This window comes from Rhincodon typus, chromosome 22, assembly GCF_021869965.1.
Source record: "Rhincodon typus isolate 14 chromosome 22, sRhiTyp1.1, whole genome shotgun sequence".
NCBI lineage: Eukaryota > Metazoa > Chordata > Chondrichthyes > Orectolobiformes > Rhincodontidae > Rhincodon > Rhincodon typus.
Genome location: NC_063353.1, coordinates 12646486 through 12661252, shown reverse-complemented (window position 1 = coordinate 12661252; position 14767 = coordinate 12646486). Strand labels below are relative to the sequence as shown.

At 43.8% G+C, this 14767-nt stretch overlaps 1 protein-coding gene across 1 annotated transcript in view; it reads left to right on the top strand.

The window, feature by feature from the left end:
• The first annotated feature begins 12394 nt into the window (after positions 1-12394).
• LOC109930157 (neurotrophin-3-like) overlaps positions 12395-14767 on the top strand; it is a 24165-nt gene continuing 21792 nt past the window's right edge. The window contains exon 1 of the mRNA XM_020529699.2: positions 12395-12452. Coding sequence (XP_020385288.1) covers positions 12435-12452 — 18 coding nt within the window. The 5' untranslated portion in view covers positions 12395-12434. The remainder of the gene's footprint in view (positions 12453-14767) is intronic.

Below are 14767 nucleotides of genomic sequence, written 5' to 3'. Positions count from 1 at the left end.
GGTAACCTAGAGACCCAGGCAGTGTTCTGGGATCAAGGATTTCAGGCTCAAGGTCCACCACAGCAGATGGAATTTGAAAGACCGAGAAAACATCAATTTCCTAGAGATTACCATTGGCCTTTGAGCTGGACTAACCATTTAAATACTGTAGCTATAAGAACAGATCAGAGATCAGGAATCTTGCAGTAAGTAACCCACCTCCTGTCTCCCCAAAGCCTGTTCATTACCTCCAAGGCACAAGTCAGCAGTGTGATAGAATACTCTCTACTTGCCTGGATGAGTGCAGCTCTGACACCACAAAACGCAGCTTAACACTATCCAAGATAAAGCAGCCCATGTGACTGGCAACATACGCACAAACATTCACTTGCTTCACCATCAATGTAAACAGAAGCAGTGTATACCATCCCACAAGGACCATTGCAGAGATCCCTTAGGGGAATACATTTCTCCCAGACCCAAATGAAATTCTGATTTGAAAAGAGCCAATTTAACAAGGCTTTCTTGAATTAATAAACAGTGAGTTCATTAATTATTAAAGATGTGAAGAAATAGTGACTCAACAAGGACACACAGTATGAGGTTTATTAAATCATGAGGAGCAAGGATAGGGTTAATAGCCAACGTTTTTCCCCAGGGCAGGGGAGTCCAAAACTAGGGAGCATAGGTTTAAGTTGAGAGCAAAAAAATATAAAAGGCACCTAAGGGGCAGCTTTATCACACAGAGGGTGGTGCATGTATGGAATGCCAGGGGAGGTGTTGGAGGCTGGTACAATTACAACATTTAAAAGGCATCTGGATGTGTATATGCATAGAAAGGGTTTAGAGAGATATGGGCCAAATGCTAGCAAATGGGATTAGATTTATTTAGGATATCTGGTCAGCATGGACGAGTTGGACCGAAGGGTCTGTTTCCACGCTATGACTTTATGACTCTTTTAGAAATAAGAGGTGAGTCCAAAAAGATAAAAGTTAAAAAATATACTGATCAGCCTTTATACTGTCCATGAGTTGATGGTGTTTGGATATTACAGCCAATATAGTGGGGATTACCGATAGCATTGACATTGGTAGGTGAACAATCAGTTTCACCATCCTTAGTTTTGCAGTTTGGTTGAGATTTGATACTTTTGATGCCTTTTGACCATGATTGAATTCTAGCAATCAGAGTAAAAGAGGATCCTTTTATTTACTTGCTTCCTTTTTAAGTGATTTGTAGCACTTGGAGGTAGGGAGGATACAGCATAGGAGTAAGTAGGGGATAGTCCTTCAGCTGTAACCTTTACAGCATGATAACATTTGAATGCAGACTAATACACGTGAGGGCATTCAATCCCACTAATCCACTCCTGTAGGTTTTAAACACAAAATGTGTCTACAGTTTGGCGCTAAACCACAGGGGTTTGTGTCTTGCTGTTAGCAGGGGGTCATCAGCTGGAGTTGTCTCTTTGTAGTCACAAGAGATCACAGTCCAGTCTATTTAAAATTTCTTCAGCACCTTCACATGTTACATTCCATCAGTCCCATACTAAAAAAAAATTTTTGACACCTGCAGTTATTATCTCTGTAGCAGTTTTTTTTACAAATGTATTTTGGAATTAAGGGATAATAAAGTCCACAGGAGTTTGAGGTTCAGACCAGTTATTGTAACTGCTGACAGAGTTTTTTGTCAACCAGGTATTCAATCCATTATGCCCTGGTACCTATAATTTTGCAAATAATTGTATAATTCCAGGAAGATATCTAAGCTAAGGTTGCTGCAGAATTAGATGAACTACATGGCTGTTGCTGTTACTGTGACTACTTTCTTTTTCTCCATTCCTGGAATTCTAAAAATCATTTAGTCTCAAATTACACAAATGACATTAGCTTCAGCTTTTGTCCATGACCTGGGCCAGAACCTATTTCTTTCTCTCTTGTAATGTCATGATCATTAAGTCAAAGGAGACTATGTTTGGAAATGGAGGTGTCCCCATTTCAAGCATTCAGTATTGCCATCAGGTACAGTCTCATGGTGATGTGTTTTTTATTACTCTGTCCCAATAATGTACCCCAACATCATTCTCAAAATAACACATCCGGAGTGTTTTTGGCATTTTGTTGATCCTAAACTTTCACATTTTGGCTACTCTAACAAAGCTAGTCAACTTAGTTCCAATTAGTGCAGCACTATGTGCAGTTCTGTGTCATGTGCCCACTGAAAATCAGTTAGAAATTTTCCAAACTCCATTCAGTGAAATATCTTTAAGACCAACAGAAGACAATGAACTGGACCAGAACCCAGGTCCCTTAGGCAAAACAAAAACAGAAATTGCTGGAGAAACTCAGCAGGTCTGGCAGCATCTGTAGGAAGAAAGCAAAGTTAATGTTTCGAGTCCAGTGACTCTTCATCAGAATGGACAGCAGCTGGGAAAATGTGGTATTTATGCAGAAGCCGAAGGTGGGGTTTCAGGATATGGGGAGAGGTGAGCAGATAGGTAAAGATGGAGCCCAGCGAGAGAGATATGAAAGGGGTAGGTGAACAAGGAGACTATAGATAGCAGGTCAGGACAGAAGAAAACCTGAACAAGGGATAATAAGAGATAAAAGTAGGAGAAAATTTGGTGAGCTGTACTGAATGCAAACCCCTATAATGTGATAAAGGGCCTAGGAGTACTGGAAATGGATGACTGTGCTAAATGCAAATGTGTATTATAACAGGATCATGTGTTGGGTGGGTAAAAAAACATGGAAGGATGGAATCAGGCTGTAAAGTTAATGAACTCGATGTCGTGTCCTAGAGGCTGCAGGGTTCCTGAGCAAAAAATAAGATGTGCTGAGGCTGACTGGAGCACTGCAGCAGGCCTGTGACAGAGATGTTGGCCAGGAAACATGGTGATGTGCTGAAGCGGCAGGCATCTGGAAATTTGCGGTCAGAACATAGGTGTTCTGAAAAGTGGTCACCCAGTCTGTGCTACAGTGAAGACAATGTGAGCAGTAAATGCAGTAGACTGTATTGAGTGAAGTACAGGTAAAATTGCTGCTTCACCTGGAAGGTATGTCTGGAGTCTTGAATAGTGAGGAGGGAGGAGGGAAACAGGCAGGTGTTGCACCTTCTGTGATTGCAGTAGAAGGTGCCGTGGGGGTGTGAGGAGGAGTGGATCAGAGTATTCTAGTGGGCACGGTCCCTGCAGAATACTGACAAGGGGATGGGGAGGGGGTGGGTAGGCTCTGGGCAGCCCTATTTGTGGATTCTGGGTAGAAGAAAATATGGACTGTATGGGCTTGGGGGACTATGAGCTGGGAGGCAGTGGGGTGGGAGATCCCCAAATGAGATGAAGTTGTTGACAGCCATGGATACAATGGCCTGACATTCAATGGTGGGGTCATGGACCGGGTGGAGATAACACGAGGTGTCCAAGAGCTGGCGCTCAACCTCCACAATGTAGAGGTCAGTAACCCAGACAACAACAGCATCACCTTTATCAGCAGGCTAGATGACAAGGCCAGGGTTGGATCTGAGCGCACAGACTGCAGATAGGTCCAAATGGGTAAGGGGGAGGGACAAGAGGCAGAGAAATTAAGGTGACCAATGCCACCTCGACAATTGTCAATGAACAAGTCAATTGCAGGTAAAAGGCTAGAGGGAGGGATGTAGGTGGAAGGTGAAAGGGTCTGTAGGATGGTGAGAAGTCTCTTGTCCAAAGAAATGGACATGGAGACGAAGTTGATTGAAGAAGAGTTCAATGTCAGGTCTTGTCTGAAATTCATTAAGGTGGAGACTCAGAGGGATAAAACTGAAACCTTTGCTGAGTACAGAACATTCAGTATCAGAAAGTGGAAGGTCAGAAGGCATAGTGAATACTTGAGAACAGTTAGGGGTTAGAAGGGATGGAGTTAGAGGGAAGACTAGGGCAGGAAGGATCCAGAAGGGTGTGGGTGTCACTGAGTTGTTCCAGCTTGTATTCCTTAATGCCTTAAAGGAAGAGAAAAGGTTTTTTTTTTGTTAGAACTAGAGTGAAGGGAGGCGGAGTTGAGGGGAGGGCAGCTCTAATATGGGTGAAGTGGTGCTAATAGAGGGAGAGGTTGGGAGTGTGCATATGGTGACACATCGCATTGAGTGTGGATCTCAGCATGCAGCAGGAACAATTGGCCGAGGGGAAAGTGTGCTTCTTCCAAGTGAAAGTAAGATACTCCCTTAGACTCATTGAGTCATACAGCACAGAAATAGACCCTTCAGACCAACTCATCCATGTCAACCAGATTTCCCAAACTGAACTACTCCCATTTGCCTGCTTTTTGCCCATATCCTACTAATCCTTTCTTATACTTGTACCTGTCCAAATGCTTTTAAATTTTGTAACTGTACCTGTCTCTATCACTTCCTCTGGAAACTTGTTCCATATATGCACCACATTCTGAGTGAAAAAGTTGACCTTAAGGTCCCTTTTAGATCTTTCTCCATCACCTAAAAACTATGGCCTCTAGTTTTGGACTCCCCTTCCCTGTGGAAAAGCACTTGGCTGTTCACTCTATCTACGCCCCTTGTGATTTTATAAACTATAAGATCACCCCTCAGTCTCTGATGCTCCCGGGATAAAAGCTCCCAGCCTCTCCTGATAACCAAACGTTCCAGACTTGGTAAGGTTGTTGTAAATCTTCTTTGCAGCCTTTCTCGTTTAATACCATCTTTCCTGTAGCAGGGTGACCAGAATTGTACACAGTATGCCAGAAGTGGCCTTGCCAAAGTCTTGTACAGCTTAACATGACATCTCAACTCCTGGACTCAGTGTTCTGACCAATGAAGGCAAGCATGCCAAACACCTTCATCACCACCTATGACACCACTTCCATGGTGCTATGTACCTGCACCCTTAGGGTGTCTATGTTCAACCACACTCCCCAGGGCCCTACCATTAACTGTGCAAGTCCTGCCCCTGGTTTGTCTTACCAAAAATGCAACACCTTGTATTTATCTGAATCAAATTCCATTCCTCAGCTCACTGGCCCAGTTGATCAAGATCCTGTTGTACTCCTAAATAACCTTCTTCACTGTCCACCATACCACTAATTTTGGTGTTATCTGCATTGAATGTTGGCTTTAGCTAATGATTCACATGATTATGATCTAAATTAATAATTCATTTTTGGTGTTCTATTTTATTTTTTCTTTGTTCAGTCATGGCTATCTGGAGATGATTGAAATCAATTTATATCTAATGTGATTCCCATTTGAAAGTGGAAGTATTTAAGGTCATCTGTATGTGGAAAGATGTTCAATCAATTTCTCTAAGATGTTCCTGCTGAAACAGGAACTGAGCAGAAAATGAAAACATTTGTTATGCTAGACAGGTGAAAATCCAGATAAAATGGATCACTTGATACAATAGACTTGTAGATCCATTGGTTTATTGTTGATCTGACCTGTTGCCCCTGAATTTTGATGTTGCCAGAATGGAATTCCACAAACGTCAAAGTATCTTAAACTATTTCCTAGAGGCAAGCTGGTACTTCAGAACTGAATGGAAATCAAGATGCAGATTATTGAAAGGATTGCTATATGGCATTGCAAGTCCAAATTTGCTTTGCACAAAGGGTAAGATGGTATTTTGAAGATGCATTCAATTAATATAGCGAAAGAAGTTCACTCATAAGATCTTAGTGCTTGAAATTTCTGTTTAAATTGGATTGGGTGAAGACAGAAACCTTTTCTGTTACCGTTTCTGGTGTGGAGGTGTCAGTGTTGGATTGGGCTGGACAAAGTCAGAAGTCACACGAAACCTGGTTATAGTCCAACAGGTTTATTTGACATCACAGGCTTTTGGAGAACTGCTCCTTCTTCAGGTGAAGCTATTTCTAGTGTCAATAAGAAGGACAGTTAGTTTCAGTGGAGACTTTGTCTGAGTGATACAAAGACCTAGTAAGCATATCTGGGAATTTGATTCAAAATGAGATGTCGTGCAGAGGGGTGAAGAGATGCTTTAATTAGGGTTTATTACCAAACATAAAATCTCCAGAGTGGTTGTGAGCCGGAAAGGGAAAAAGGCCACAAATCAGAAGAATGACAGCATGAACCCTATTGTGATGTGAACGCAAGGAAAGCAACTGATTGGTGAGTATTTCATGTCTTCAGCATTAAAGTGGGATCTTCAGTTTATGTTAAGGTTGCTAGTAATTTTATTCCCTCTTCTTAGAAATAGCTTAAGTATAGCTAAGTAAACTTAATTACAATGAAGTTTAAAGAGTATGTATTCTACAGTAAATAATTCATTAATTAAATATGGTAGTGATAGCGAGATGGATGATGTCTTGCTGCTGCAGCATGTAGGAGCTCTGAGAGTGAACACATTGCTGTAAGTGTTTGCAGCTCGAGGAACTTTAGATCCAAGTTGGAGGTGCTGGAGTCTGATCTTCAAACACTGCCACATCAGTGAAGCGTATAGTTACCTGGATTCCAAGAGATGGTTGCACCCCTCAGATTAGATCATTCAAATTTGGTCTGTGATCAGGGACAAGAAAGTGTGACTGGAGGTGAGACAGGCATGGGAGCATGGGTGGGGGTGCAGGGGGTGATGTTGGGTGTGGGGGGAATGGTCTATATAGGCTACAATGAGTCTCAGCCCCTACAATTGTTCAACAGATACAAGGTATTTACAAGCTGTAATAATGAGAGTGCAGAGAGGTTGAGTGAACTGACTGTGATACCATCGTACAGAGAGCTATTCAAATGGGCGATTGAAATAGGAAATAGTAGGTACTGTATAGTTATTGGGTTCGATACTGTTCTCTGCATCTTTGAGCATGAGCCCTGAAAGCTATGCCTTCCTACCTGGTGACAGGGTTAAGAACATCTCCTCAGGGCTGAAAAGGAACTTGGAAAGGAGGGGAGGAATCCAGTTATTGTCATGCACTTTGAAATTAATGACATTGGTAGGACCAGAAGGGAGGCTCTGCTGAAAGATTTTGAAAAGTTACAAATTAAGTTGAAAAGCAGAGCCATCAAGATAATAATGTTAAGATTACTATCTGAACCACAGGAAAAATAGCACAGAGTAAATAAATCAAGGAGTTAAATTTATTGCTCAAGTATTGGCATCCTATCCATGCCCTTATAATCTTTTACACCTTAATCACATCCCCCCTCAGCTTTCTCTGCTCTCAAGAAAGCAAATTGAGCCTGTCCAGTCTCTCTTCATAATTAAAACATTCCATCTTGGTGAAATTCTTCTGCACTCCCTCCAATGTAATCACATCCTTCCTACAGTGTGATGATCAGAACTGAATAAAATACTCCAGCTGTGGCCTAACCAAGATTTTGTACAACACCAACATAATCTCCCTGCCCTTATAATCGGTGCAATGACTGAAAAAGCAATTGTGCGCATGCCTTCTTAACTAAGGGTCTAGGCCCGAAACGTCAGCCTCTCTGCTCCTATGATGCTGCTTGGCCTGCTGTGTTCATCCAGCCCTGCACCTTGTTGTCTCGGATTCTCCAGCATCTGCAGTTCCTACTATCTCTCATTAAACTGTCCTGTTGCCTTTGGGGATCTGTGGACAAACACCCCAAGATTCTTCAGTTCCTCTGAGCTTTCCAGTGTCCTGCCATTTATTAAATATTCCTTTGTCTTGTTACTACTTTGAAAGTGCATCACCTCACATTTATCAGAGTTAAATTCCATCTGCTACTGATTTGTCCATCTGACCAACCCATCTGTATCTTTTTGTAACATAAGACTTTCTTCTTCACTATTAATCATCCAGCCAACCTTCGTGATATTTCCCAACTTACTTATCACTGCCAAAGCCCCAACACCCCACTGTGCTGCCCCCCCGCCATTTTTATCTATACCATTTATATATATTAAGCACAATAAGGAACCGATACCTGTGGTAACCCATTGGACACTGGCCTCTAGTCACACAAGCAATATTCTACCACTACCCTCTGCCTCTTTCCACTGAGCCAGGTTCATGACAGGAACACGTTTTAGTTAATACCTCCCTGAAGGGCACTGGCACCAATACTGGGTAGAAGGGAGGTATTCCAGATGGATGGGCTTCACTTAAACCATACTGGCATCAATCATTGATCATGGGTATAAGTAGTTTCATGTAGATTGGGAAAATCAAATTCATAGAGGTAGCCATGTAAGCATTAAGGAAAAATTTGTAATATGTGTTTAAGACAGCTTCCTAAAACAATATATTGTGGATCCAACCAGGGATCAGGCTAATTTACATCCGGTAATGTGTAATAAGTTATGTTTAATAAATGATTTCAGAGTAAACGATTCCCTACAAAACAGTGACCATGGCAGGGTAGAGGTCCTGAGGAAGAATCACTGGATTCAAAACGTTGACTCTGCTTTGTTCTACAGATGTTGCCAGACCTGCTGAGTTTCGCCAGCAGTTTCTGCTTTTCGTGTAGAATTTAGTGTTCAGTTTTAGAGCAAGAAAGTTGGTTTGAAAACAATTGTGCTAAATTTAAATATGGGTAATTACAAAGTAATTAAAACAGGGTTGGTTTATGTGAACTGGGAAGTGAGTTGAGCAGAAAAGTTTGTTGAGGAACAATGACAGACATTTAAGAAAATAGTTCATGACTCCCTGAAAAAAAAATTCCACCAAGGAAGAAGGATTCTTGAACAGTGGTAAACCAATCATGGTTTACCAAGGAAGATAAATATAGCATTCAATTGAAAGACAAAAACATACAATAAGGCAAAGATTAGTGGCAATGGGAAAGTTGGGAATTGGTAATCGGGAATATTTTAAAAACCAAAAACCAAAAGATGACCCAAAAAAAGGGAGAAAGTAAACTCTGAGGGTAATCTCACAAATAATGCCAGATCAGGCAAAAAGAGATTCTTTAAATACATATAAAAGGAAGAGAGAGGCCATGTGAACATAGGGTCCTTAGAGAATTAGGCTGGGGAAATAATGTACTTTCACAAGACAAATAAAGGAGTTGTACATTACTTAACTGGAGAAAGACTGCAGAAAGTTGTAGCATGTGAGTGGCTTCATGCATAAATTACGAAAATCTAAGGTACAAATTCAGTAGGTGATAGGGAAAGCAAGTGGAATGTTGGCCTTTATTTCAAAGGGAATGGCGTGAAAAGATAAGGAATAAGAACTGAAAAAACTGTAGGTGCTGTTAATCAGAAACAATAACAGAAATTGCTGGAAATGCTCAGCAGGTCTGGCAGCATCTGTGAAGAGAAATCAGGCTTAACATTTCGGGTCAAGTGACCCTTTCCTCACAACCCTGTGGAAGAGGTCACTCGACCCAAAATGTTACATTGATTTATCTCCACAGATACTGCCAGACCTGCTGAGCTTTTTGATAAAATAGGGAGTCTTGTTAAAACTAGGCAAGGCATTGGTTAGACCACACTTGGAATACTGTGAACAGTTTTGGTCCCCTTGTCCAATTAAAGATATTCAGGAATTGGAGGCAGTGCTGAAGAAAAGAACCAGGTTGATCCTGAGTGTGGATAGAGTTTGCTACAAAGAGGTGTTGAATAGGTTGGTATATCCACTCAAGGTCAGAAAAATGACAAAAACTTTATTAAAATGTAAGATTCTTAGGGTGCTTGACAGGGTGGATGCAGGAATGTTGTTTCCCCTGTGGGAGAGTCTAGGAAGAGACAGCATAATCTGAGTAAAGGTCACTTATTTAAGATAGAGTTGAGGAGGAATTTCTACTCTCACTGCGATAACTTTGTAGGCCTGTGGAGGCTGGGTTGTTAATCTTACTCAAGACTGAAATAGACTGGTTTCTAAGAATTAAGTAATGGTGAAATGGCAATATTATCAGATCAGCCTTGATCTCATTGAATGGTGGTACAGACTCAATGGGCTGAATGGTCTACTTCTGCTCCTACATTTTTTGGTCTTATTTAAATTAGATTTCAGCATCATCTTAGGACAGCTGATGTAAAATGATAAGTCTAAATGAGTGGAGCACCAACTGCAGAATGGAAACAGAAGGTACAGAAGGCTGTTCAGTGATGCTTTTGATGATTGGGCTAGTATGGCTGCACCAAATTAAGTTCAACATCTCTGCACTGAGCTACACATCAATGAGAATGATTATTCACTCTCTGTCTCTCGAGCCATTTAATCAGACTTCTTTTGTGAGTGTGAGCAAGAGAAGGAAAGAGAGAGGTGGACAGAGACAGTAAGAGGTGGGCATAGAGAGGCCAAAGATTCAGAGAGAAATAGGAAACAAGAGTGACAACGAGGGGAGAAGAGGGCCAATAAAAGCAATCAGAGACATAGCGAGAAACCCCAAGAAACAGTAGAGAGAGAGTGAGAGAGAGAGAGCCGGAGAGATAGGGACACGGAGAGAGATGGAGAGAACCAAATAGAGAGAGAGAGGCAAAGGGAAGGAGAGAGACCTGAGGGAGAGATAGTGGGAGAAAGAAAGAAAGGGAGAGACACAGAAAGAGAGAGTGAGAGAGACCTGAAGAGAGGGAAGAAGTATGTAAAGGGAATGAGAAAGGGAAGGGAGAGATCCAGAGAGGGAGAAAAATAGAGATAGTGTGAGAGAGAGTGAGAAAGTCAGAGACAAGGAGATAGTCAGACAGTGAGAGACAGATACAGAAATATTGAGAGAGAGAGGGTCAAGAAGAAAGAGAGACTCAGAGGGAGATCTGGAGAAAGGGAGCCAGAGAGAGAGAGAGAAAAAAAGAGAGGAAGAAAACCAGAGAGGGAAAGACAGAGAGAGAGAGAGATAGGGTGAGATCCAGAGAGAATCAGGCAGACCAACAGAAGAATACAGAAAAACAAACAGACCGAGACAGGGATAAGGAGGACCAAAGAGAGAAAGGAGACAGCCAGGGAGAGAGGCAGACAGGGAGACTGACAGAGGGACAAAGAGAAATGATAGAGAGGTAAGGGAAGATTCAGAGAGAGACACAGATAGGGAGAGAGAGAACAGGAGAGTCAGAGAGAGAGAAAAAAAAAGACACGGAGATGGGGGACAAAAAAGAGAGAGACAGAGATGGGGACACAGCCAGAAAGATAGGGGCAAAGGATAGATAGGACAGAGCCAGAGAGACAGGGGTACAGATTCAGAGAGACAGAGATAGGGACACAGCCAGAGAGGGAGAGAGATTCAACGAGAGAGATAAAGGTGGAGAGACAGAGATAAGGAGAACCAGAGAGAGAGAAATAGGGAAAAAGAGATAGAGAGCCAGAGATAGTGAGAGACAGATACCGGGTGGGGGAGACATAGAAAGAGAGAGAGCAATAGAGAGCCAGAAAGAGAGTGAGAGATAGTGGGAGAGCCAGTGGGAGGGCAGCGGATGAGGGTAGAGAGAAAGATAGATAGAGAGACAGGTATATGGAGAGAGTCAGATCCAGACAGGGTTAGCGAGAGGGCCAAAGAGAGAGAAAGACAAACAGAATGACAGACAGTGATGGGGGGGATCCAGAGACTGGGAAAGAGCCAGAAAGAGGGAGCTAGCAAGAGAGATGAAGAAAGAAAAATACTCTCACAGATAGGGAGAGAAACAGAGAAAGAGGAAGACAGAGCTGGAAAGAAACAGATAATGTTAGATCGAGAGAGAGGGAGACAGATACAAGAAGTGAACCAGAAAAAGAGAGGCAGGGAGAGACACACACAGAGAGAAAGAGAGACGGAGATAGGCAGAGAGCCAGAGAGAGCCAGATAGCAAGAGAATCCGAGAGAACGAGACAGACAGATACAGGAAGAAAACCAGAGAAGTATAGCCTGAGAATGAGAGCACGGAAAATGCCAGTGGATAATAGTTTGTGTGAAAGACTTGGCTCAAACCCTGTAGCCTTCAGCGTTGTGGTATAAAGTTAATGACGCAGAGATTCATGTGCGAGTTGACAGCAGTTCGCTGAGCAACTGCATGTTTCTCTCATTGTGTGGTTGCAGAAACCATTAAGCAACAAAAAAGCCCGCATTTCTACAGCGCTGAACGGCAGCACTGGGTTCCAGATGCACCTTCGGAACTCCGCGAAAAGGCAGGGCGCTTCATCCTTAGCGGAGCCTCCGAGTCATAGCGCGGCCGACCTGCTGGCTCTGCGATGATTAAAACTGCCCGGAAAGCTAAGTGGCTGTGTTCGCCTTTGGAGGGGGACAGTGCGGCCGATCAGTACCCAGGACAGTACCAGTTGGAGGCAGTCGGAGCCGGTGCCAAACGTGAGGAGAGGTCACGGCAGATTGTGTGTTAATGCTCAGAGCACAGAGGCAATCTGACTGGCTACTTGTAAGCTGCACATTCTGCCTCTCTCTCTCACACACACATTCACTCACTCACACTCATCCAGTCACTGAAACTCATCGAGGAGATGAGCCGTCGCCAGTTCAGCTCCGGCTCAGAGAATTGAAGTTTTTCTTTTTTAAAGAAGAATACACATAATCCAGTCAATATTTACACCTTCATGTCGGCGTGTATCCACGGGAACATACGGATGCCATGGTCACTTCTGTTACGGTAAGGAGGTTCTTTCTGTGGGTTTAAGTCTGTAGCCTAGAGTGGGGCAAAGTTGGAAGAAAATAGAGAGGCTTCAAAGTGAATCGATGGAGCAAATATTTATTCCTTCATACAGTTGCACAGTGAAGTTTTACGACGCGAATACTTGGAGGAGACGTCTGGAATATATGGAAGGCAGTTCGTGCAGAAGGGGGAACAGACATACGGTTTGCATTAAAGGGAGCTCCAGTTTCTTCTCAGATTGCAGGGTTGTTGCTGCTGGGGGCTGGGGGTTAAAAGCAGGAGAAAGTGCTGCTGTAAAAAGGAAAAGGGGCGCTCGTTTGAGCTTAGGGCCAAAATATAAAGTGGGAGAGGGGTTTTGCAGGGGCAGACTGCAGTGAAAATTAGGCGTCCGGGAGCAAAACGCTTCTCTCTAGAATGCTGAGGGCTTGGAGGTTCGAACAGAGACTGACAAAATAGGGGCTGTGCCACTACCACAAGCCGCCCCAAACACACCCATAGACACACAAAGACAGGGACTCAAAGTCTCCCAATCCCCAGAGAGCACGCCTTAAGTTAATCAGGGATTCTGCTGAGGACGGGCTGGGTGTAGAACGAATGAGGAAGACCCCTGGAGGGAAGGTTTCATGCAAACACTGACAACCCCCACCCTCAGACCCAGCACCTCACTCCCAGGCACTGAAGTCGGTTTGAGTGCCAACAAATTAAAGTGGGGGTGGGGGGGAGGAACATTTCAAACTAACGTGTTGTAACAAAACAGAAACTGAGCAAATGTTGAAGCAGGCTTCAAGACCTTGCCTTCCTGCAACTTTACATTATGCAATCGTTGAGAGAAATACAAATCGGGCAGGGTTTCTTTTTTTTAAGGCGGTGGTTTTAATGAACAGTGTAAACAGCACAGATCCCAGACTCATTCGGCAGCATCATCAGTTCAGCCTTGGACTGAAATTGAGCTGCAGCCGGGGAACCCGGTATGTGGAAGGAAGCTGCACGCGTCCTTTGAAACCGAAAGTTGGTGTGACCGAGTCTGTGACCGCCCCCACCCCCCCACCCCCTGCCAACTCACCACCGCCCCCCAGACACCCGAGCCCATCAGCGGCAGAGAGCGTGTTTCTCTCCTTACAGATCAGCCCTTGTTTGTTTGTGCGTTAAACGAGGTTTTTCTTTTAGTAAACGCGCTCCATCAGTTTGACGTGTATCTGGAACATTTTGTTGGACGGTGTCAGTTACTGGGTCGAGCTCTTTCCACGCTTTAACATTGATTTATGGTTCACAGCGTTTGAAAGTGACTTGAACCGCAGTCGGCTCAGTCACACACATGGTGGCGAATCCTTTAACAGCCAGTTTCGCTTCATTTTTATTTGTCTGAGAAAGCTGGAATAATTGCATATCGTATTTCGGACAATTAATCTTAAATTGGACATGCCTGACCAGCACCCTGGTCCAGCCTAGAGAGTCGTTTTGAGGCTTTATAACACAGTGTGCTGATCCAAATTTGCAGGCAGGGCTGACGCTTTGTGCTGGACTCTGTGAAAGTAATTCAGACTTTGGTGGAGATGTAAACATGAAAGGAAGGGTGACATCATTCTCCGGAGTACCTTTCATTCGACTTTAGACGCAGCTGTTCACTCTGCCCTGAACACCACCTTGAAACCAGGCTCTGATGGGGCAAGCTCAATCACCTCGGGTTGCCTGAGGCGTTAAGCCACATGCACACAAGCTACATTAAACTGCGGTGGTTCAGCTTTATGCAGAGAGGAAAAAGAAGAGCTTTCTATCCATCTCATCTCCCCTGTCAACTTCGATGCAGGAGTATCACACCAAATGCCTCCCCAGTTGGGCACAGTCCAACCCTTGCCCTCTCCCCCGTAACAGACACACAGCCCTTTGATAATGATGTCGCTGTTTCTCAGCGTGTTAGGCTGTCCCACACTTTCCAGGTTCAGTCTGCTGGAAGTGGACTCAGAGCTCCAGGCTGGCCTCATTCCGCATCCCAGCTTTCCCACAGTTTGGTCCGTGTAGTTAGCTCCAATAACCTGCTCACACATCTCCGGCCGCAGGAGGAGACTTGAACCCAGCCATCTGTCCCAGAGGAAGAGTCACTGCCACCGTGCCACAAGTGCTGTTAGTGCAATATGCCAGAGGTAACAGTGAGCAGAGATAGTAGGAACTGCAGATGCTGGAGAATCTGAGATAACAAGGTGTAGAGCTGGATGAACACAGCAGGCCAAGCAGCATCATAGGAGCAGAAAGGCTGACGTTTCGGGCCTAGACCCTTCTTCAGAAACCCGAAACGTCAGCCTTCCTGCTCCTCT